This window comes from Balaenoptera acutorostrata, chromosome 1 (genome assembly GCF_949987535.1).
Source record: "Balaenoptera acutorostrata chromosome 1, mBalAcu1.1, whole genome shotgun sequence".
NCBI lineage: Eukaryota > Metazoa > Chordata > Mammalia > Artiodactyla > Balaenopteridae > Balaenoptera > Balaenoptera acutorostrata.
This window is the reverse complement of record NC_080064.1, coordinates 108566884-108587366: the sequence shown is the minus strand read 5'-3', so window position 1 is coordinate 108587366 and position 20483 is coordinate 108566884. Positions and strand designations below refer to the sequence as shown.

The 20483-nt window shown below is 42.0% G+C and overlaps 3 protein-coding genes across 8 annotated transcripts in view; 2 read left to right on the top strand and 1 right to left on the bottom strand.

The window, feature by feature from the left end:
- Positions 1-10135, top strand: part of LIX1L (limb and CNS expressed 1 like) — a 19874-nt gene extending 9739 nt beyond the window's left edge. Inside the window, exons 3-6 of the mRNA XM_057542443.1 lie at positions 2188-2328; positions 6799-6894; positions 7235-7312; positions 7873-10135. Of these exons, the coding sequence (XP_057398426.1) occupies positions 2188-2328; positions 6799-6894; positions 7235-7312; positions 7873-8115 (558 nt within the window). The 3' untranslated portion in view covers positions 8116-10135. The remainder of the gene's footprint in view (positions 1-2187; positions 2329-6798; positions 6895-7234; positions 7313-7872) is intronic.
- On the bottom strand, positions 3814-20483 carry LOC103006588 (gonadotropin-releasing hormone II receptor-like). Of its 5 annotated transcripts, none has more exons than XM_057542501.1 (4): positions 20405-20435; positions 19661-19888; positions 19373-19497; positions 3814-4019 (listed from the first exon to the last, which is right to left on the bottom strand). In XM_057542501.1, exons 2-4 carry the CDS (start codon positions 19880-19882, stop codon positions 3989-3991), a joined length of 378 nt encoding a protein of 125 aa, XP_057398484.1. In that variant the 5' UTR covers positions 19883-19888; positions 20405-20435; the 3' UTR covers positions 3814-3988. The 5 variants fall into 5 exon arrangements, 3 of the variants coding, with proteins under 3 accessions (XP_057398484.1, XP_057398474.1, XP_057398464.1); XM_057542491.1 differs by lacking the exon at positions 20405-20435 and adding an exon at positions 20050-20201; XM_057542481.1 differs by lacking the exons at positions 3814-4019; positions 20405-20435 and adding exons at positions 15554-16819; positions 20050-20191.
- RBM8A (RNA binding motif protein 8A) lies at positions 12898-15011 on the top strand. 2 transcript variants are annotated; one of them, XM_007182172.3, is made up of 6 exons: positions 12898-13073; positions 13352-13411; positions 13538-13612; positions 13790-13926; positions 14550-14686; positions 14798-15011. In XM_007182172.3, exons 1-6 carry the CDS (start codon positions 13007-13009, stop codon positions 14841-14843), a joined length of 522 nt encoding a protein of 173 aa, XP_007182234.1. In that variant the 5' UTR covers positions 12898-13006; the 3' UTR covers positions 14844-15011. The 2 variants fall into 2 exon arrangements, with proteins under 2 accessions (XP_007182234.1, XP_007182233.1); XM_007182171.3 differs by having other exon boundaries at positions 12925-13073; positions 13535-13612.

Here is a 20483-nt window from a genome sequence, read left to right as displayed (position 1 = left end):
TTTTGAGGACATAGAATAATACTCATTGCCCCCGGTACTTTTTCATAGGCTATCACTAAGGAAAGCAATGTTTGAGTTCTCTAAGAGATCAAAGGGGAGGGACTATGTATGGTGGAAATAGTACTCATCTAAGAGTTAGGAGATCCAAATTCTTGTTCCCCTGACTGCTAACAGGGCAAGTCGAGTAATTTCTCTGGACCTCAGTTTCCCCATCTATAATATGAAGGAGATAGATTATTTCTAACCAGTATTTCTGGTACGAGCATTCTACAATTATATGAAAGTCCTGTAGTATATGATGATGAAAAGCGTTGATGCTATTACAGGGTAACGAGAAATTTGACTAGTGTGAATATTATCATCAAAGATGGATTTTTCACATTGCAGATAGGAAGGTAGCATCCTGAAATGTCAATGTAGAGCCTGAGTATGAATTTAGAGAAGAGACTAGACACTTTTGTTCTGTTTTCTGTATGGTTTGTATAACCCTTAGACAAAGTTGTACCCTCTGCTCTGTGCTTCCATAGTGCCTTGGACTTCCCCTATCATATCATTTATCAAAACATATCGTAATTGACTGTTTCTCTCTCCTAGTGGACTATGCTCCACGGAGGCAGAGGTAGTGTCTGTCTTCTTTCTTGTTCAGTTTTAAATCTCTACCATCAAACTCAGTGCCCAGCAGAGAATAGACACGTAATAAATCTGTTGCATGAATGAGTGCCATTGTAGCTGAGTTCCTGCCTCAAACGGAAACAGTCCTAAGGAAGCTTCATTTCAAATCGGGTGACTAAATTTTTATCTCAGAGCCCCAGCCATTTCAGAGAAATAAACATATGCCCAAGATGACTAATGTTGATCTTTTGCTACTAGAAAATAAGACGTTTCCTTCCTTTTCCCACCTCATCATACTGTTGATTAAAGATTTAATAATTTTATGGGGATGCCCCAAACTGGACCATTAGAGTAATTTGATTTCTGTTATTTCCTGAAAGAGCAGAATTATCTATCTTGGCCCCTTTTAGCTTATATCTTTTATATCCACTTTGGCAGGTGAAATTTCTCCTGGTGGTTTTCTTCATAGATGACTTTTCAGAAAGAGCACTGTATAGTAGAAAGAGCAGCAGGCTAATAAATAGTGAGAGAAGTGGAAACAGAGAAACTGAATAAGCAAGAAGACAGGATTAATGTACCAAGCTCCATATGTTGTTTCAGAGAGACCTGTCAGCTAAAGGAAACTGGGAATTACTGATATTAAGGATGATTAAGTAGCAAACATAACCTGGTCTACTTTTTAAAACTATAACATCACTTTCTTCCTTTTCTCTCATCCTAATCATAAATGACAGAGGGCAGAGAGGCCTTTGAGGCAGCCAGTGAAGATGAATTATAATGGTGGCTAGGGATCTGAAGTTGAGTGATTTAAGACTTTTGAAAATCAGGCTTGTTCTGTGATACTACATATGTTGGATACAATGTAAAAACATGAATTAATTTAAAATTTTTTCTTGTTTTCCTTGCATCAGCTTTCCTTTCCCTAGCCACCTCTCTTCTCTTTGCTTCTACTGGGAGGGGGTGGGGGAAGACTATAAAATCCTTCCTCAGACCTTAGACTTTGTTCAGGGATAGCTCCGTAGCTCACTACATTATTGGGGAAACTGCCTGCACATAGCTAAAAGAAAAGTCCAAGAATCCCAAATGGGTGCTTCTGATAGAGACTAGAGGGCTCCTCTGCAGAAGCAGCCTAGACATAGCTTTGTTCTAATCTTAGGTTATCTAGAGGGATGAAAAAATTCTTGCCTGTCTGCAGAAATAGAGAACAAGATACAGATTTCTAACAGACTGGCCAGAATCTGGCTTTTGAGTAATTAATTCTCTTGACAGTTTAAACAGGGGTATTTTTCGTATCCAGTGATTATATGCTGAGCTCAGCAGTCTTCTTCATTCTGCATTCAATTTGGTATGAGCTACAGCTGTCTCCAGTTCCTTAATGACTTCAGGATGTTGAATCAAATTTATGTTTCCAAATGCCCCAACCATTTTACAATAAAAACTTTGGAGGGTGTGTTGAACAAACTGATTTCGCCAAAGAGTATCCAAGTGTCTTCTATCCCAAGTGTTTCCCTCCCATTTTCCCTTCCTCTCTCTCAGATACACATGCACACATATTTTCTCTGTCTCCCTGCCTAGTTTTGCCCCACAAAAGCTGAAGCCCGGCGGAGTGCTGCAAAGATTGCACTGATGAACTCTGTGTTTAATGAACATCCTTCCCGAAGAATCACTGATGAGTTCATTGAGAAGAGTGTCTCTGAGGCCCTGGCATCTTTCAATGTAAGTTACTTGGAGTTGGAAGGGAGGAGAGTGGGGGATGGGAGAATTGGCTGATTGGGAAATCTTGTATATTCCTGGGAAACAGAGCATGAATTCTTGGTTTTCTTTCCTGTCTGCATTTCTGTTCTTTCTGTTTATTTTCTGTCAGTCTTTTGTATTATATGCTCCACATGTCTCAGTCTCTAATTCTATGTGTGTTTTTGTTTTTGTTATTTTGTCTCTTTCATTATGTCTCTTTGGTATCTAGAAACCTTTATTTCAAGATTTGTGGAAGTTTAGAGGTATTACAAAATAAAAATTGAGCTTGAATTTCACTTTTCCCAATTTTGGTTTACGACCTTAGTCCCTTCTTCCTTCACTGTTCTTTTTTTTTTTATGACCGTTTTTATTGTCACTTGTTTCCTGCCTCCATTACTTCATCTTATTAATGAAGAACACTTTATAATACAAGTGTCTTGTCTTTTTACATTTCTGGGAATGGGGAGTGTAATTTATGTACTCCCTTTAAAAAGAACATCTGTTCTTTCAAATGATAATGATAATGATGATAACCATAGCTAATCCTAATTGAGTATTTATTTTGTGCCAGGGACTATTCTAGGGGATTTATATGTATTTTATCTCATTTGATCTTCACAACAATCCTATGAGGTATAAGTACTATTATTACCCCTATTTTACAGATGAGGAAACTAAAAACACAAAAGTGAAGTTTTGCCTAAAGTAATATAGCTTGTAAATGGTAGAGCCAAGACTAGAGCCCAAGTCAACTTACAGACTTTTCTAGCTTAGAGGTACATCTTAGAAATTAGCACTGCCTTCTTCCTCCCTCTGCACAAGACCATTGATAGGGAGATAAAGTCAGATCAATTTTCTGTTTATGTTTTCTTTGCATTTATGATGTAATTACATATACTAAACTGCTTCAGTTATCTGTTTTGTAGATTAGTATTGAACACTTTGAATCATAATCCCTCTGTAACCTAGGACCCATCTGTTTTTCTCCTATTACTTTTTGCCCCAGTCAGCAGTATCTGCAGGGAATAAAAATATTTTTATATTAATCAAATCAGTTAAAATTAAGAAAGCACATTTTTCACTCTTAAGTCACCTAGTGTATTATAAAATGAAACATTAGATTGGATTATAGAAAGCAGTGGTTATGAGCATGGGCTCTGAATTCATCGTTTTGAAATTATGGTTCTACTTGTTAGGTGACTTTGAACAAGATATTTAATCTGTCGTGGTTTCCTCATCTGTAGAATAGGATAACAATTATACCTGTCACATAGGATTATTGGATAAAAGAGAATATGTTCCAGCACTTAGCACATGTTATCTGTTTAGGTGCCTTTGGATGCAAGTAATAGAAAATCTCACTTCAAGTTGACTTAATAAATAAAAGAAGGAAATGTATTATCTAACATGGTAGGAAGTCTAGAAGTAGGTCAGATTTCAGGGCTAGATAATTCGATGGATCAAGAATGTCATCATCTAGGATGGCAGCCCCAACCTGGACTTCAAGCCCGAAGACCAGTCCCATTTTGACATAAAGGATGAGTTCTGATGTCCCATCTGTAGGAGCACATTCTTGGGAGGGTGGGGCAGGGAGACACTCAGGTGCAAAATCTCCTGCAAAATTGGCTGCCTGGGCCTCTGGTCACTGGATCTGAATAAAGCAGACATTTAACCTGGGGGAAAAAAAAAAGAATGTCATCATCTACTGGCCCAAATTCTTTCCATCTCTCAACTCAGCCATCCTCTAGATATTGGCTTTGCCCTTGGACTGATTCCCCTCAGGGTGCAAGACAGCTACAGAGTTCCAGTTGTTAAATACAGACAAAACTAAACTCAGAGACAGAAAGAGACCATCTTTTCTCGTGTCTCCTTAGTAGTAAGGAATCTTTTCCCAGAAGCTCTCCAGCAGAACTCCCCTCTACCACCCAATGCCCAGAATTCCCACCTTAAAACCAGTTACAGGCAAAAGGGATTAGGATTTACCCACTGGAGTTAGGATAAAGTCACTCTTCTCTGAGGCAATTGGGAGATGTATAGGCACTAGAATAAGATTAAGGTTCTTTAGTAAGGAAGAAGGAAATAGATATTGGATAGGTCACCAGCAGTGTCTGCTACAAAGTGTTTAAGAAATGTAAACTATTATTCTTCTCATGCCACTATTCTTTTTTTATTAACCCCCCAAATTGAGAACTTAATGGATTTCTCATTAATATCCCAATGGAATTCCCATACTCCAGCATAACAATTTTCATTTGGTCTTAGCCATGGGCAAAGAGTGATGTCCACATTCTTTGCTTTTAGCTTTTGTCCTTCAAAAGTCCTGAATCTGACACTATATTATGTCTTTTGACAAATCACCTAGCCTCTGTGGGTCTGAGTTTCCTCATTTGTAAAATAAGTAGGTTAAATTAAAATTAACTCTAATTCCTTTCCAATTATATTATAATGTTACTACCACTAATCAAGTATTCTGTGATTAAATGTTTATTGAATAAATGGAGCTCATTTATCACCTTGTGAGGTGTAGAAGTGTCATATGTGGTGGAGCTTGCCAATGGTGGGTCATTCCACACTCGTGTACTCCAAACAGGTTACAGATGTGCCATGATATTGAGCCCCTCAACTCTCAGGGGAATTGAACAAGGCCTAGGACAGATGGGCTCCTCTGCCCCGCAGCCTCTGCTGGCAGCTGGTCTGCCAGCAGCCTTCTCTGTATATCCCGGTTGGCTGTACAGCGAGGGTCATTATTTTCTTTGGGCCATATCATGGAAAAGTTTGGAGGTACTGAATAAGGTATCGCATTGAACTATTATAGATAAAAATGAAAACTATTGCTTGCTTTAGAGCCCTAAATCCTAATAGTGAAAATTACCACCTTTTTCCTTCCTGCCTCTAGATTTTCACTTCTAAATCCAAATTTTGTGATCTTTGCTTCACCACAAAGATTAACTACATGTGGCATGATTGTTTCTCATGAGCCACAAAACAAAGTGGGTTGATTTTGAGTAGTTCTGACTTCTTGTTGATTCTAGCACAGTGAAAGCAAATAATAATAATAATAAACTATACTTATGGTATACTTACTAAGTGCCTGGCATTATTTTAGGTGTGATACATATACAGTAAAACCCCATGATAAAGCATCCCACAATAAACTGAATTTGGATATAACTTGATTGGCTCCTGACCCCTATCCAGTCCCCTTGCTCAAAGAGAGCAGAATAAAGTTCTTATCTTGGGAGGTGGGGGGTGTGTGGAACTGGCTAGAAAGAGCAGGAAACCTCTCAGGAAGCAGGAGGAGAAAGTTGGATCCCTATGTTCCCAGTAGTCTCCTGGCCTTATTCTTCTAGATCAGGTTGACAAAAGGGTCACTAGTAAACCAGGAGATGCCCTTATTTTGGGAGTCCCTGCAAGACCTAGGATCTGGAATTATCTCCGATAATATGAAACTACCACCAAATAGCACAAACCAGAGCCAGTACCTGAATGGATTTGGATTGTGTAACTGGACACCAGGTCCAATACAATAATGCACCCAAATTATATGATTGGAATTGTTAGACTGCATTTATCTCTTTTTAAGTTTAAATTTAAAAACTCCTCAATTCTTAAAACAATCCTATAAGGTAGGTCTATGATTGTTCTCATTTTACAGTTAAGGTAGCTGAGGAGCAGAGAGGTTAAATCACTTCACCAAGGCCACAAGACTAGTAGGAGCCCTAGTCCATGCTCTTAACTTTTATACTGTATTGTTTTTTTGTACACGCTAGGCTTGCAAGTAGGACAATGTATCTTAGTTCTACCCCTGCAGGGTCATGTCGCCAGTAGAAGACACACGAAGCAAATGTCCAGGAGGCCAAACTGCTACCCGGAATTTGCCATGCTTATGACTTTTATTGTTGCCCTTTAAAATGCATTTGTCAGTTGTCCTCTAGGCTAGTCCAATCCTGTATGCTGAACTCACTCTGTTATTTTAGCTAAATCAGGACTCTTCTCTATGTTTCAGTGTTCCCCCTTTTGTAAAATAGGGAAAACCAGATTGACTTTTCTCTGTTACCTAAGTTAAAATGTGTGGTGACTTTGGAGGCCTCTAGGACTGTGGTGACCAGCAGAATAGCCACTAGCCACATATAGCTATTGAGCATTTGAGATGTGGCTAGTATGAATTGAGATGTGCTGTAAGATGAAAGAGACACCAGATTTTGAAAACTTAGTACAAGAAAAAGAATGTTTCATTAATAATTTTTATAATGATTATAGTTGAAATAATATTTTGAGTATATTAGGTTAAATAAAATATGCTATTAAAATTAATATTTATTGTTTATTTTTACTGTAATGTGGCAACTACATTAAACATGTGGCTTGCATTATATTTCTCTTGGACAGTGCTCCTTGAGGTGATAATCCTGATTGAAAATCTATTTGTCTTTTCCTTTCCTCTGTTACCAGGGCAACAGGGAGGAAGCTGACAACCCAAATACAGGGATTGGTGCCTTCCGATTCATGTTGGAATCCAACAAGGGCAAGTCAATGTTGGAGTTCCAGGTACTATACTATTCCACTTACTTCCCTGGCTCTAATAACATGGGTCAGCCTGTATACACACACACACACACACACACACACACACACACACACACACACACAAACACACACACACACATGCGCGCGCACCTCCTACTAACACTCAATTGGAAAGGAAGGCAGAAAAGGTTATTAGGATATTTTTCAAAGTATAAATACCTTCCTTCCCCCAAGGACGTATCAGAGTTGGTATAAGAGATGCTGCCACAAATACATTTTGTGAAAGTTTCCCCATTTAATTCTGATGCAACCCCCCAATATATATGCCACTGTCCTGCCACTTCATATTTTCTTCCTCCAGGAGCTAATGACAGTTTTTCAACTGCTGCACTGGAATGGCAGCCTTAAGGCCATGAGAGAAAGACAGTGCTCTCGGCAGGTAAGAGTTCCTATGGGTGAGGGGAGTCTGGCAGAAGGACTATTTTTTTTTTTTAATATTTATTTATTTATTTATTTTGGTTGCACCGGGTCTTAGTTGCGGTACATGGGCTCCTTAGTTGTGGCATGTGAACTCCTAGTTGTGGCATGTGAACTCTTAGTTGCGGCATGCACATGGGATCTAGTTCCCTGACCAGGGATTGAACCCGGGCCCCCTGCATTGGGAGCACACAGTCTTAACCACTGTGCCACCAGGGAAGTCCCAGAAGGACTATTTGGAGGTGGATGTTGTGTTAGAATAAGCAAGCCTACCGGGTTGTGAATCTTGAAAGCCTTACTTAAAGGCTTCATTCCTATAATCTTTCCTTTTAAAATCTTAACTGTGATTCTTTTACCTGCCTTGCTTCTCCCACCAGGAAGTTCCCCATAAGAATCTCCTCAAAGGATTCCAATGCTGACTTCAGTTACGGCTCAAAGGCTGAGAGCTCCTAGTCCCAGTTGGGTCAGTGTGGTATGAACCTTTACTTTGTCCGTGACTTTGACATTCCTCTCCCCCTCCAGGAAGTGTTGGCTCATTATTCACACCGGGCCCTAGATGATGATATTCGCCACCAAATGGCATTGGACTGGGTGAGCCGGGAGCAGAGTGTGCCGGGAGCGCTGTCTAGAGAGCTGGCCTCTACTGAGCGGGAGCTGGATGAAGCCCGGCTGGCAGGCAAGGAGCTGCGCTTCCACAAGGAGAAGAAAGATATTCTCATGCTGGCTGCTGGGCAGTTGGGCAACATGCATTCTTCCAATTGCTAGGCATCTACCCACATACTCCCCATCCTCTCCAGGCCTGTTTTTTATATGTCCTTTCTAAGACTTAGTGTGATTTCTGTACATACTTTCTCAATTTTATACTTTAAAATACAAATATATACATACATATATATATATATATATATATATATATATATATATATATATATATATGTATGTATAAATTCTACACCTGGATTCCTATTTGCTGAGAGATCCCTTTTCTTACTTGTAGTTTTTGGATGTAGTTGCTTTTAAAACATCACACCACTTTACAAGAAGAGCAGGCTGTCTTTGGAGCTTTGTTAGCTCTTACACTCCAGTAACTCTGGGTAGTCATTTCAATAGCACAAAATGATTGACTAATTGTTCATGTCTCCTTCTTTTAAAATAACAGGGAGCTTGAATAAGGACTGTGTGCCCCACCCTCACCCTCATCCCTGCTTTCTCTTGGACCCAACAGGACATGAAAATGAAGACTTCGGCTTTGGTTTATCTTGAGCTGGGGCTATTTGGTACCAAGTTGTTCCTCCAGTAACTAGATATTTCCTAACCTACACCACCCCCTCCACACCACTACCTTACTCCTCCTCTGCCTCCAAATGGTACTTCATTTTTGGGGCTTCCTTACTTTATTATTTGGAAGGAAGTGGAGATCTGGTTTCTTATTTTTAAAATCATTGCTGAGAAACTGCCCAGAAACAAGAGAGGGAGTATAAACACAATCTGTAGGGCTTTATCACCTATGTTGCTTCTGGAGCATGCATAACATACCATACCAGTAGTCCAGATTTCCAGAGGTACTCTACTCTACTGAAGGGGTCAGGGTTGAAGTTGCTTACCTTTCAGTATTCTTTTTTTACTCCTCCTCCCCTGCTCACCTAGCTTAGTTAAGCCCTGGCTATAGATCTTCCTGCCTGCAAAGATTGGTAGAAGGTAAAGCATATTTCCCTCCTTTATTCTCCTCCCATCGTTTTGCTCTTTGGAAACATTTTCTGTCCAATTTGGTGAGGGCTACGTTCCTCCTACTCCCACGAAGTGGCTGCTGTTTATGACCTTACATGTATATACCTTAGATTCACATTTGTTTTCCCTCTTTTCTTTCCTCTTCCTCCACATTGATTATTAGAGCATGAGTTGATCAGAAAAATTAGATGAGACTTTGGCATTATGGCACTTCCTAATTGGAACCATGAGAGACTGCAGGAGGGGAAAGAGAATCAATGATCAGCTACCTGTGTTTTTAATACTATTCTCTTCCCCCACCTCTTTCCTGGGTAAAATAGGAGAGAAATGATCTGGAGTACAGCTAAAGCATTTCCTTTTGGGAGAATTTTTTGTAGATCTCTCTAAGATATATTTTCTCCTTGTTTCTGTAATCGCCTTTATACTATATTATAGCTCAGTGCACTTCCTAAACTGAGTTTGGGAAATTTAATGTTCCTGCAATTACACTTTCCATTTTACAATTATACACTTTGCTTTTAGAAATGGGTTAGGAAACAGGCTACAGTTTGCTCTTTTGGACCAGATAGGGAAAAGATGAAAGTCAGCTTTCTTGCTTTTGAAATCATCTTAGTGACCAGTACATATGGGATCAGAGGCAAGGAATCTAGCAACAATTGTGTTAGTGCTTGAAAGGGATTTCCTTGAATTCTCCAAGCTCCATCTCTGTATTCCATGAAGCACATGTAGGGTTGGAGCAGAGGCTCCTACATTAAATAATAGGTGTGTCTATTCAATTTTTATTGATATTTATAATCCAGATATCATAAACCCTCATTTCTCCTTTGCTCTTTTCTCTGGGAAGTGTTAAGGGGTGTTGAGTTACGGGGAGAACTTGTCTTTGCACCTCCTGGATTATTTTTCTCAAATACCAACGAGTAAGATCCCAAAGAACTTGAGAAAAATTGTTCCCTGATCTGTCCACTGTTGGTGTTAAAGTTTTACTTACCTTTTAGTACTTTCTATGTATTTTATATGTATAATTTTATACAATTAAAAATAGATTTTTGTCTAGTGAGCCAGATTGATTCTTTCTTGAGACCTACGTATCAGAGGAGCTCTAAAATGACCCTTTCTTTTACATATATATGAAAAAAGAACTTTTCTTAGTATTTTTTTGGGTGGTAGAAATAAGGTTGTACTGCTGGGGGAAGGCATCTGCCTCCACTTCTCCAGACATTTGAGGAGCCTGAATTTTGTTCTTGGCCCTTTCTCCTGAAGCTCTACCCATTCCACTGGCAATCTCATCCGCTATCATACAATGCTCAAAACTATTCCTCCCACCCCAACCTGTTTTGAGCTTTTACATCTATATTTCCACATATTGGACATTACCACCTGAATGACACAAGCTCTTTGAACTTACATATCTAAAATAAAACCATTTCTCCATACATGCTCCTCTTTGACTCCCCAGATCTGCTATTGAAATTATTATCTGCCCAGCTACCTAAGCTAGAACCTCAGATCCATCCTCAGTGCCTCCCTATTATCATCTAATCAGTCACTTACTGTTGAGTTTACTTCCTGTATAAACTTCCCAATCTGTTTTGTCCATATCTACTGTCTTAGTTCAGTCCTTTATCATCTCGGGGCTGGACCACTGCAGTAGCTTCCTAATTAGTCTCTACCTTCATTCTTAACATCCTCCACACTACTATCAGATTTCTTTCTAAAATACTTATGACTGTACCACTCCCTTGCTTAAACCATCACTTAGCTATCTTTACCTTTAGCAGCACTTCCCAAAGTTTTATATGTGAACCCTTGGTATTATCTGAGAAGATTTTAGGTGGTACATGGCCAAACATTTTTCATCTTTACTAGTTATGCTTTTAGCTGAATTTGTAATAGAAAAATATGTTTTCCATTTATGGCAGTGATATTTAAATTTAGTATAAATTTGTTTAAAACGCCAGTCTATTTAAGGAAAAAACACAAATTGAAAATAGTATGGGGGCTATTTGCAAATGTTAAAAATTATGAATACTAAAATATTGAATTAGAAAAATTTCTTGCCTATAGGGTAAGTTCCAAATCCTTAGCATGACATACAGTTTGGCCCTAAACTGTATTTCCAGCTTTATTTCCTGATTACACAGCATCAGGCATACAGAATTTCTTGCCATTCTGATATTCATTCAGTAATATTTACCAAATGTCTACTATGAACCAGGCACTGGTCTAAACTTTGAGGATATAGTTGTACATAAGAATCTCTGCCATAAGGATTACATTCTAAGGGGAAAAACAGACAATAAACAAGTTAGAAAGTAAACAAGGTAATTAAAGATTTGAATTTAAGTTCTGTGAAGGAAATAAGAATGAAAGATAGAGTAGAGAAGACCCCTCTGGGTGACAGTAGTATCTCAGGGAGACCTACAGGACGGGGTTGAACTAGCCATGTGAAAAGCTGGAGCAAGAGCATCAGGGACAGAGAGTTACAAAAAGTCCAGAGATGGGAAAGAGTAGAACAGAGTTGAGGGAAAGTATAGGGAGAGCTTAATGGGTGAGAGGGAAGAATGGTGGTGGAAGAGTTTGGAGACATAGGCAGAGCAGGCTGTGTGAGTCTGAACTTTATTCTAAGTGCAAAAATAAGTAAGGGTTTTTAGTAGAGATGTGACCAACTGATTTTTTAAAAGATCACACTACATACTGCAGAGAATGGATTAGTGTATCTTAGTCTCAATACAACTCCTTTGCCTGGAAAACTACCCAGACTTAAATGCCCAGTTTAAATGGAAACCCTCCCTTAAATGCACTCTCCTTACTTCCTGTCCTATTAGAAACTTTTTTTGTATTGCCGTAGTGCGTTGTGATGGCAACGATCACTTTCATAATGCTATTATAACGTGATTGTTGGTAATGCAAGTATTTCCCCTTGTATTGCTAGCACCTCTTCTAATATTAGACACACATATAGGCATTCATAACTGTTTGATTTAAAAATTAATAAGTGAATATGCAGCCCACTATTGTTTGTGTAAGGCCTACATCGGATTCCAGAATGTGGGGGCAATATTTTGTTTGCCTCAACTCCTGGGTTTTTAAACGTGAAATATCTGTACTATCCTCAAAGAAGCTAAAGCCCCTATTTTGTTTAAAGCCATGATTTTTTAATTCCCAGAGGTGGTAGGCAGAGTTTGAGAGATTTTTAGTTTTATTTTTTTAGCCGGGCCAGGCAGCTTGCAGGATCTTAGTTCCCTGACCAGGGATTGAATCCCGCCTGCAGTGAAAGCGGGAGTCCTAACCACTGGACCACCAGCGAATTCCCAGAGAGATTATTTTTTTAAAAAGAAAAGTTGATATCTGTCTCATCAATCAACACGGACACCCAGGTCTGCTGATTTTCTGAGAGAGAAAGCCCGTGCTGCAGTACGTTCCAGGAGCAGCTTTTTGAGGCAGCATTGCTGACCGAACAATTTTTTTTTTTTAATGCTTCCATCACAGATCCGGCTGCTCCTCGGAACAGTGTAGGCCTGCAAGTTCTTAGAGAAAAAGCTTTCTTCAACTTCCATTTCCTGGTATGGAATGAAAAGAGACGAAAAGCAACCCTCTAATAAAATTAGGCTGGGCTTCACTGTCAGTAGTGTCTCTCGTCGTCTGCTCTAGGTAAGAGGAAGTCAATAACTCCGCCCCCCCCGCCCCCCCACCGTGTCCCACAGGGTTGCCCCCTTCAGCTCGCGACCCGCTCAAGATGGCTACAGGAGCACTTCCGGTATCTTCCCAAAGTAGGCCCGCCTCCACTGCGTATTATTACCGCGCCGAGGGCAGGACTTAGAGTTAGGTTTTAATTGGTCAACTTGACTGGCGACCTTTCCCCTCCGCGACAGTTTCCCGAGGAGCCAAGTGCTTGAGCGTCACGGAAGAGAGTTCGAGCTTAGGCAAGATGGCGGACGTACTGGATCTTCATGAGGCCGGGGGCGAGGATTTCGCCATGGATGAGGATGGGGACGGTGAGGACAGTGGAGGCGGCTGCGGGAAGCGGGGAAGGTGCGAGAGAAGGACGTATTAGGAAAATATAATCTTTCTCCCCAGCAGGGAGGATGGGAGCCGGGGAACTGGGTTTCGGTTGGTTGGAGACTCCGCCCCCGATGGGAGGAATGGGGGCGGGCCGGGAAGGGACTGAGCCTGGAGGTGGTGGGGCCTGGTTTCAGATAATGTCTGGGAAGGAGACTATTGTTGTAAATAACTGTTATTTTTCTCACTTATTCTTTTACTTCTGGGGCTGCAGAGAGCATCCACAAACTGAAAGAAAAAGCGAAGAAACGGAAGGGACGTGGCTTTGGCTCCGGTGAGTGTGGGTGGAATGGGGTCCAGAATGGCGAGAGCGACGAGCTTTGGAGTCCCCATAAAGACTCATGGTGAACAGTGGGAGAAGGGGGATTTCTGGTGATCTCCTGTGTGTTTCCAATAGAAGAGGGGTCTCGAGCGCGGATGCGTGAGGATTATGACAGCGTGGAGCAGGATGGCGATGAACCCGGACCACAGCGCTGTAAGTAAATGGAGCCTGTCTGTAGAGAATTAGGGGACAATGAAATAAAACCCAGTAGGAGTGGGGTCAGAGGTAGCTTAACCAATCTCTGTGGAGTCTGCACACACTCTACTTCTGTGATCTTGCTTGAAGTTTTTCTTTCATGTGCTCAAACAACCTCCCTCCCTTCCCGAACAGCTGTTGAAGGTTGGATTCTCTTTGTTACTGGAGTCCATGAGGAAGCCACGGAAGAAGACATCCATGATAAATTTGCAGAGTATGGAGAAATAAAAAACATCCACCTCAACCTGGACAGACGTACAGGATATCTAAAGGTATTCTGAGTGATACGCCATTGCTTCTCTTCATCCATAACCCTTAGACAGCATTGGTAGTTCTCCCATGTTTGCTGTGGTTGGCCAAGAGTAAAGTTGAAATAAAATGACTTTGGGGGGCTTCCCTGGTGGTGCAGTGGTTGAGAATCTGCCTGCCAATGCAGGGGACACGGGTTCAAGCCCTGGTCTGGGAAGATCCCACATGCCGCGGAGCAACTAAGCCCGTGTGCCACAACTGCTGAGCCTGCGCGTCTGGAGCCCATGCTCCGCAACAAGAGAGGCCGCTACAGTGAGAGGCCCGCGCACTGCGATGAAGAGTGGTCCCCACTTGCCGCAACTAGAGAAAGCCCTCGCACAGAAACGAAGACCCAACACAGCCATAAATGAATGAATAAATAAATAAATGAATAAATAAAAAATTTAAAAAAAATTGATAAAAAAAAAAATGACTTTGGGAATTGATTTTGTTAGACATAGCAAAGAGACAGGCAGAAACAGACAAGTTGTATATATAATAGGAATATATGATGTACATTTGTTGTTTAGAGTTTATGGATTTTTCTGTTTGAGTAGAAAAAAGCTTGATGGAGAGTTTTGATAATCTGTCTTTTCACTTGTTCCAGGGGTATACTCTAGTTGAGTATGAAACATACAAGGAGGCCCAAGCTGCTATGGAGGGACTCAATGGCCAGGATTTGATGGGACAGCCGATCAGCGTAGACTGGTGTTTTGTTCGGGGTCCACCCAAGGGCAAGAGGAGGTAAAGTGGAGAGGGGAAACACTATCTAAGTGGAGGAAATACGAGCAAAACAAAATAAGGACAAGGTATTATGTCCCTCTGATGGACCCTGCCCCTTTTCCTTCTCCCTAGAGGTGGCCGCAGACGCAGCAGGAGTCCAGACCGGAGGCGTCGCTGACCCATCCTCTGTTGTCCAGGTGTTCTCTCCAGAGATTCCGTTTGACTATGCAGCCTTGGAGAAATAGGGCTGGGGTGGAACTCACTGTGTTTATATTTAATCTCTTATGCTATCTGCTTAGTATTTCTTTTGAGTTATGAATAAATGTCCAATTTTTGTTTTCTAAAATTACTTTTCTGTTCTAACGTTGCAAGCTCTGAAGCACTATTTACAGTAAGGCACTCTGGGTCACTGTAAAGATACTTCTTCCAGGGACTGAATTCTGTGTGAGTTTCTACATTAAATATAGTCTCAAGTCTCACCTAGGGTCAAAATAGAAACACTGCTCAGTATTTCTTTTACTTGGAAGCTAAGGGAGCAGGGGTACAAGTGAGATGTTCTCATGATACTAGAGAATAATTATTCTGTTCTTATATATGCTCTCGTGAGCAAATGGATGTCATAGGAATGTCTCTTCTGTTTCTCCTGCCTTTCTTGCTGCCACATTTGTTTGTACTTTAATCTGTCTGAGGGCCTGAATCTCCTGTTGGGGCATTCTCCCAGAACCTCCTTCCCTGGAGGAGTCTATACTAAGTTCTTGGTGCCCTCTTCGGCTGCCAAGGGTGAAGGCCCCATAGAGGAGAGGAGCCGGAGGAGCATTGAGGAGGCCAAAGAGAAAAAGGATGTGGCTGAGGCTGGGAGGCACTTCACTTAGCATGGTGGGAGAGAACCAGTACCAAAGACCCAGCAGGTTATAAGGTGTCCAGCAGAGGACGAAGGTCAGCAAGACAAGCAGGGCAGGTCGCAGACCCTGAAGATGAACATGGGGGCGATTGTTCCCCCATGCGGCGGGGGAACTTGCGGCGGAGGGCAAATTCACTGGCAGGGGCTGGGATCTTAGAAAATACACTCAAATTCAGAACCACTCAGCTTCTGAGTTGATGGATGGGCAGAAACAGTGAGATGGAGCTCTCCCCTTATAAGGAAGAGAATGGTACAAGCCCTCTTCCCCTTCCCAACCTGGGACTATATGCTCCCCTCCCACCAGAGATTATGACAGACGTGCTGCAAAAAAGGTTTCAATTGAGGTGCTGTGTTACATGAAGCTACAAAGTCTCTTTGAAGTCTTGTTGGTGTCCAAGAGCAAAGGAATACTGATCACCCTTCTTGATTCTTGCCCAGCTAACTCTACTTCAGAGAATGACGGCTAGTGGCTGGTTAGAATTGAAGGCATTCAATAAAGTTATGTGTAGCATCAGCTGCTAGAGATATGGTTAGCAACTCACTTTTGGTTTGATAGATAGCTATCAAATTTATAAGGCTAGAGGCAATAGTTTTAGGGTACGGGTTAGGGCCTGGGGGTTGGGGTCTCACCATGGTTCCCCTTCCTTGTCCGGGGACTGGACACACTGAGACCAATGCGGCTATAGCAGACGGTCATGGCAGTCAGTGGCAGCAGAAAGGCGGCAGAAGGTGAAGAGGTGGTCTCTTGCCATCAAGCCTTGAAGCTGCCTTTGGTGACACACTGAGTGAAGAGGACTGGACCAGCTCAGCGGACGGTATGGAACAGGAACAGCTGGAGTGGAGTCAAGGACTACTAGAACTGGTCTACCTTTCCCCTCCCATGCCAACCTACCCACCAGTTCAACACTATCTCTTCCCAATTCATTCTCTTTTTTTCTTTTTTTTAATGAGATTGTTGAGAAAACTTGGGAGCTAATACAGTGCGTAATCCCAATTCATTCTTAATTTCCTGCAGTGCTGAGTAATGGTACATCCATGGTGCCATATTTAAAAGGTTAGGAATGTATCTTGAAAATCCCTGTCTTCCTCTTAGGCTGTGTTTGTTAAATCTGGGACTTAAAGAATCCTGTCTTCTCAAGTACTGTTCTAACATTGCATTTTATAAAAGGATATCTCTACCAGCTCACCAACATTTTTTTTTTTTCCTCACCAACATTTTTAGTTGAAATTATTTTCCTGATGTGTCTGTGATTCTGTGGAAAAAAGAAATCTTGTATAAAATGGGTGCTGCTAAAATTTCAGGCCGTTTTGCAGTCACTCTGTAAAGTGACCTTTAGTAATAGTCATGTGTACAACTATAATGGTGAAACAACGTTAAATAATAAAATTTAACATTTTCCAAATGCTGTTGGCTGCCCCTTCTCCTTTTTGGGAAACTGTTGGGTTTTTGGTTTGAATCAGTAATGAGTATTTTTCAGTTGAGAGCTTCAGGGTTAGTACCTTGGTTTCAGGTAAGGTAGACTGAGTCACTACTAGTTTGATAAAAGGCAAGCTTAGTAGGTATCAAATTTCTAGATACAAGGCATTTGGAAAGTGATTTCAGCAGGCATGAGGGACTTTTAGGAAAGGTGAATAGTATGAGCCACAGACATACAATTTTATGAACTGCTTGGAGTTATGATCAGGCTATTCTGAGCTAGTTGGGAAGTGGTCTTTCCTCTTCCCCTATCTTGAGTCCATATGTTTCTGGCTTTTTCTTGGGGGGTGGGGCGCGGTTTTGCACCATGCCTAGAAATACTTGACACGTTGTGAGAAGGGGTTTAAAAATAGGCAAGACTTCCCTGGTGGCGTAGAAGACTCCACGCTCCCAGTTCCGGGGGTGGGGTTTGATCCCTGGTCAGGGAACTAGATCCCATGTGCATGCCACAAGAGTTCGAATGCCACAACTAAGGGGCCCGCCTGCCACTACTAAGACCCGGAACAACCTAATTAAAAAAATAGGCAAGTCTCCTGGACTTAGGTTTTGGTCCACAGCCCTACCTCTGACTCTCCTTTCCCTGTTTTATGTGCAATTTACCACCTACTATAGAAGTCTTTACTTCTGATACTTGAAAACTTGAGTCTACAAAAATAATTTCTAACTACACCAATATTCCCTTTACCATACTAACGATTTTTTATTGACACTGATATTTGAAATGCAACATATGGGCAATGCAGAATTTATACAAGAGGTCGCTAATTTAGAACCCAAAATAACACCTTTTGCACCTGAATCATGTTACCATCAGTTTGCTATTGAAGCAAATAGGGATTGCATTGTTGTCGGATTGTCAGGCTCTAAGAAAGGATGAAATGCATCTCCTATTCCACAATCTTGTGGCCTATATGTTTCAAGTGATTTATCCAAAGTCATCCAGCTAGTTAGTGGTACAGCCTAGACTCAGGAAAAACAGAGCAAAGTAATACAAACGAACAACAAAAGCAATCCTAATTCTAATTCCCAGTCCACATCTAAAATTTGCTTCATTTAAACCCAACTAATTCCTTTTGCACTGAGGCAACATGCTGCCTTTTAAAACTTTGGGTAGCAGAGGTCCTGTTTGCAACATATTGTTGGAAGCAATATTTTTTGTTTGTCTTAGAAGTGCAGTCAGACTAACTGTTGTTAGTTATATTTCTAATATTTGAGGATTTAAGGATCAAATCTTAAATCTGACTCTGTAATGCATTATTCCAGAGACTGAAATTTTATCCCTCTCCCTGACATAATCCTAACCCTAGACTCAGAGATGCTGCTTTACACCCTCCTCCCAGATGGTGGTAGCGGTTTTGGTTTTTTTGAAGAAATTGCTTCATATTCAGCTTTTTTTTTTTATAGATTTCTAGTTCATTTTCAATATTGAGATTTGATTAATTGGTACTCAAGTTCAGATGCTCCCTTTTGTTCCAGTTTTGACACCCACAATAAAGCTAGAGTAAAAAATACAAATCTGATTATGTCATTCTCCACCTTTTACTTTAGTGTCTCTCCACTGCCCTCAGGATAAAGTACAAGCTTAATATTTGTGATCTGGTTCTTCCTTCCCCTCCAGGCTCATTACTCACCATTTTCTAGTCCTCAAGTTTAGTTGCAGCTACTTTGAGATCATCCACTCTCCACCTTCTCCAGCATTCCTCCTGCTGTAATTTGTCTTAACACCTATCTTTCAAGAATCAAATTGTAACATCTCTGGGAAGTCAGGAAGCTTTCCCTGACTGTCTAAGAGTGGGTCTTGGACAGTTATTTAGCTCCTTATGCTTACTTTTAGCATAATGCTTAAGTGCACGCTGTATTGTAATTGCGTACTAATTTGACTCTGCACTAGTCTGTAAATTTCTTGAAGGCAGGACTTTGTTGCTCTATCCTTGATAGAGCATTTGAACGCACCTGGGGGATGCACATTAGTTTCTGAATTGATGAATGAATGTACCACAAAGTTTTACCCAAAGCCCCTGATTTCACTGTCTTCTTCATGTCTTCCCGTATATGTTTCCACCATGCCCTAGAGTTTTTCTGCAATAATCTGCAGAAGGTGGGACTCGGAGGAGGCAAAGAGGTGGAAGCCAAGTGTAGTAAAAGCAAAGGCTCTTAACAGAAATACAAATTAACATGCAATGATCTTAACTTGCAAGAGAGATAGCAGAGGCCCCCACGCTGAGGATTAACGGTGACCACGGCCAAGCACACCCCTTGAATCCGAAGGCTCCTGTTGTGTACCCAAATTCTTGTCCAGTCTAGCCCTGAGTTCCGACAAGTCACTCACCTTCCAGGCAAGCCGGAAAAGGAGTCCCCAGGCTGCCCCCAGAAGTTTCCTTCCAGTTGAGCGGGGTCCAAGCGGGTGGAGTACGGCTGCCTGGCGGTCGAGCCCAATGACCACAGGCAGGAAAGCTGCAGCATACATGGCCATTAGTTCAGGAACATGAGTGTCCGACATGCGATGTCCCCGGCCAGCCATTGAACAGTGATATTCCAGGTGGCATAACTATATCTAGGGTCATAACCACAAAAGCGACAAGTCGGCAGCTGCTAAATGGGCAGAGAGTCGTCTTACCGGAGAGGGGCGGCGCTGGCTGGGTTGCGGCCGTGTCACTGACCACAGCACGGCCAGGTTCCCTCCAGCCGAAGAAACAAACAGCGCAACAGTCACTCCCACTCGGACCTTGCCGGCAGCTGAGAAGGTGAGCAGCTCTGCGCCCTCCACCTCTACTCCTGATCCCGCCCAGATCTCCTCCCCCGCTGCTGACCCCCAAGGGGTGCCGTTGCCTGCAGGCATGGTGACCTGGAAGGGAAAGGGGTAGGGGGATGAAGTGTGGGTTTGAAGAGGTTAGCTGCGTCCACTGTTTCTTCTCTCTCCTTTTAAGGATCTTAGTTGGTTATTTTGTGAATTTCGTCCACTAAAGCCTGTCTCTGGAGACTCTCCGTCTGTATTCTGGAGGTCACCTGTCCAACTGTCAGGGTCCTGCAGGGAACAGGGTTCTGGTGCTGGCTTCACTTCCATAGATTTCTTTAGCCCTTAGAGCCCTGGATTCGGTCGGAGCGTGCGTGCGTGCGTGCGTGTGTGTGTGTGTGTGTGTGTGTGTGTGTGTGTGTGTGTGTGTGTGTGTGTGTTGGGGGTGTTCTGCTGGAAGCACCCCAGGGTTGGGGGCAACCCTATCCTACCGCGCCGCCTCGCTACGCCCGGACTCCTGCAAGCCCCGCCCTTGGTCCAGAATATTTAAAGAAGAATGTGCCTCTGGAGGTGTTCTTAGGAAACAGAGATCATCTGATTAGAGGACGAGGCGACGGAGACACGTACAAAAAACACGCAGGTATAGGCCCAGAGACAAGGGCTTCTCGTTCTGAAATTGCGCTTCAGGGGCCGGCTCCACTCCCTT

Bases quoted from the DNA above. Each gene is read 5' to 3' on its own strand.
- RBM8A (XM_007182171.3), top strand. From the start codon at position 13,007: ATGGCGGACGTACTGGATCTTCATGAGGCCGGGGGCGAGGATTTCGCC. The intron at 13,927-14,549 runs GTATTCTGAGTG...CACTTGTTCCAG, and splicing joins GACGTACAGGATATCTAAAG to GGGTATACTCTAGTTGAGTA. The intron at 14,687-14,797 runs GTAAAGTGGAGA...CCTTCTCCCTAG, and splicing joins CCACCCAAGGGCAAGAGGAG to AGGTGGCCGCAGACGCAGCA.
- LOC103006588 (XM_057542481.1), bottom strand. From the start codon at position 20,107: ATGGAAGTGAAGCCAGCACCAGAACCCTGTTCCCTGCAGGACCCTGAC. The intron at 19,498-19,660 runs GTAAGACGACTC...TGTATGCTGCAG, and splicing joins GCCAGCGCCGCCCCTCTCCG to CTTTCCTGCCTGTGGTCATT. The intron at 16,820-19,372 runs GTGAGTGACTTG...TTTTTTCCACAG, and splicing joins TTTTCCGGCTTGCCTGGAAG to AATCACAGACACATCAGGAA.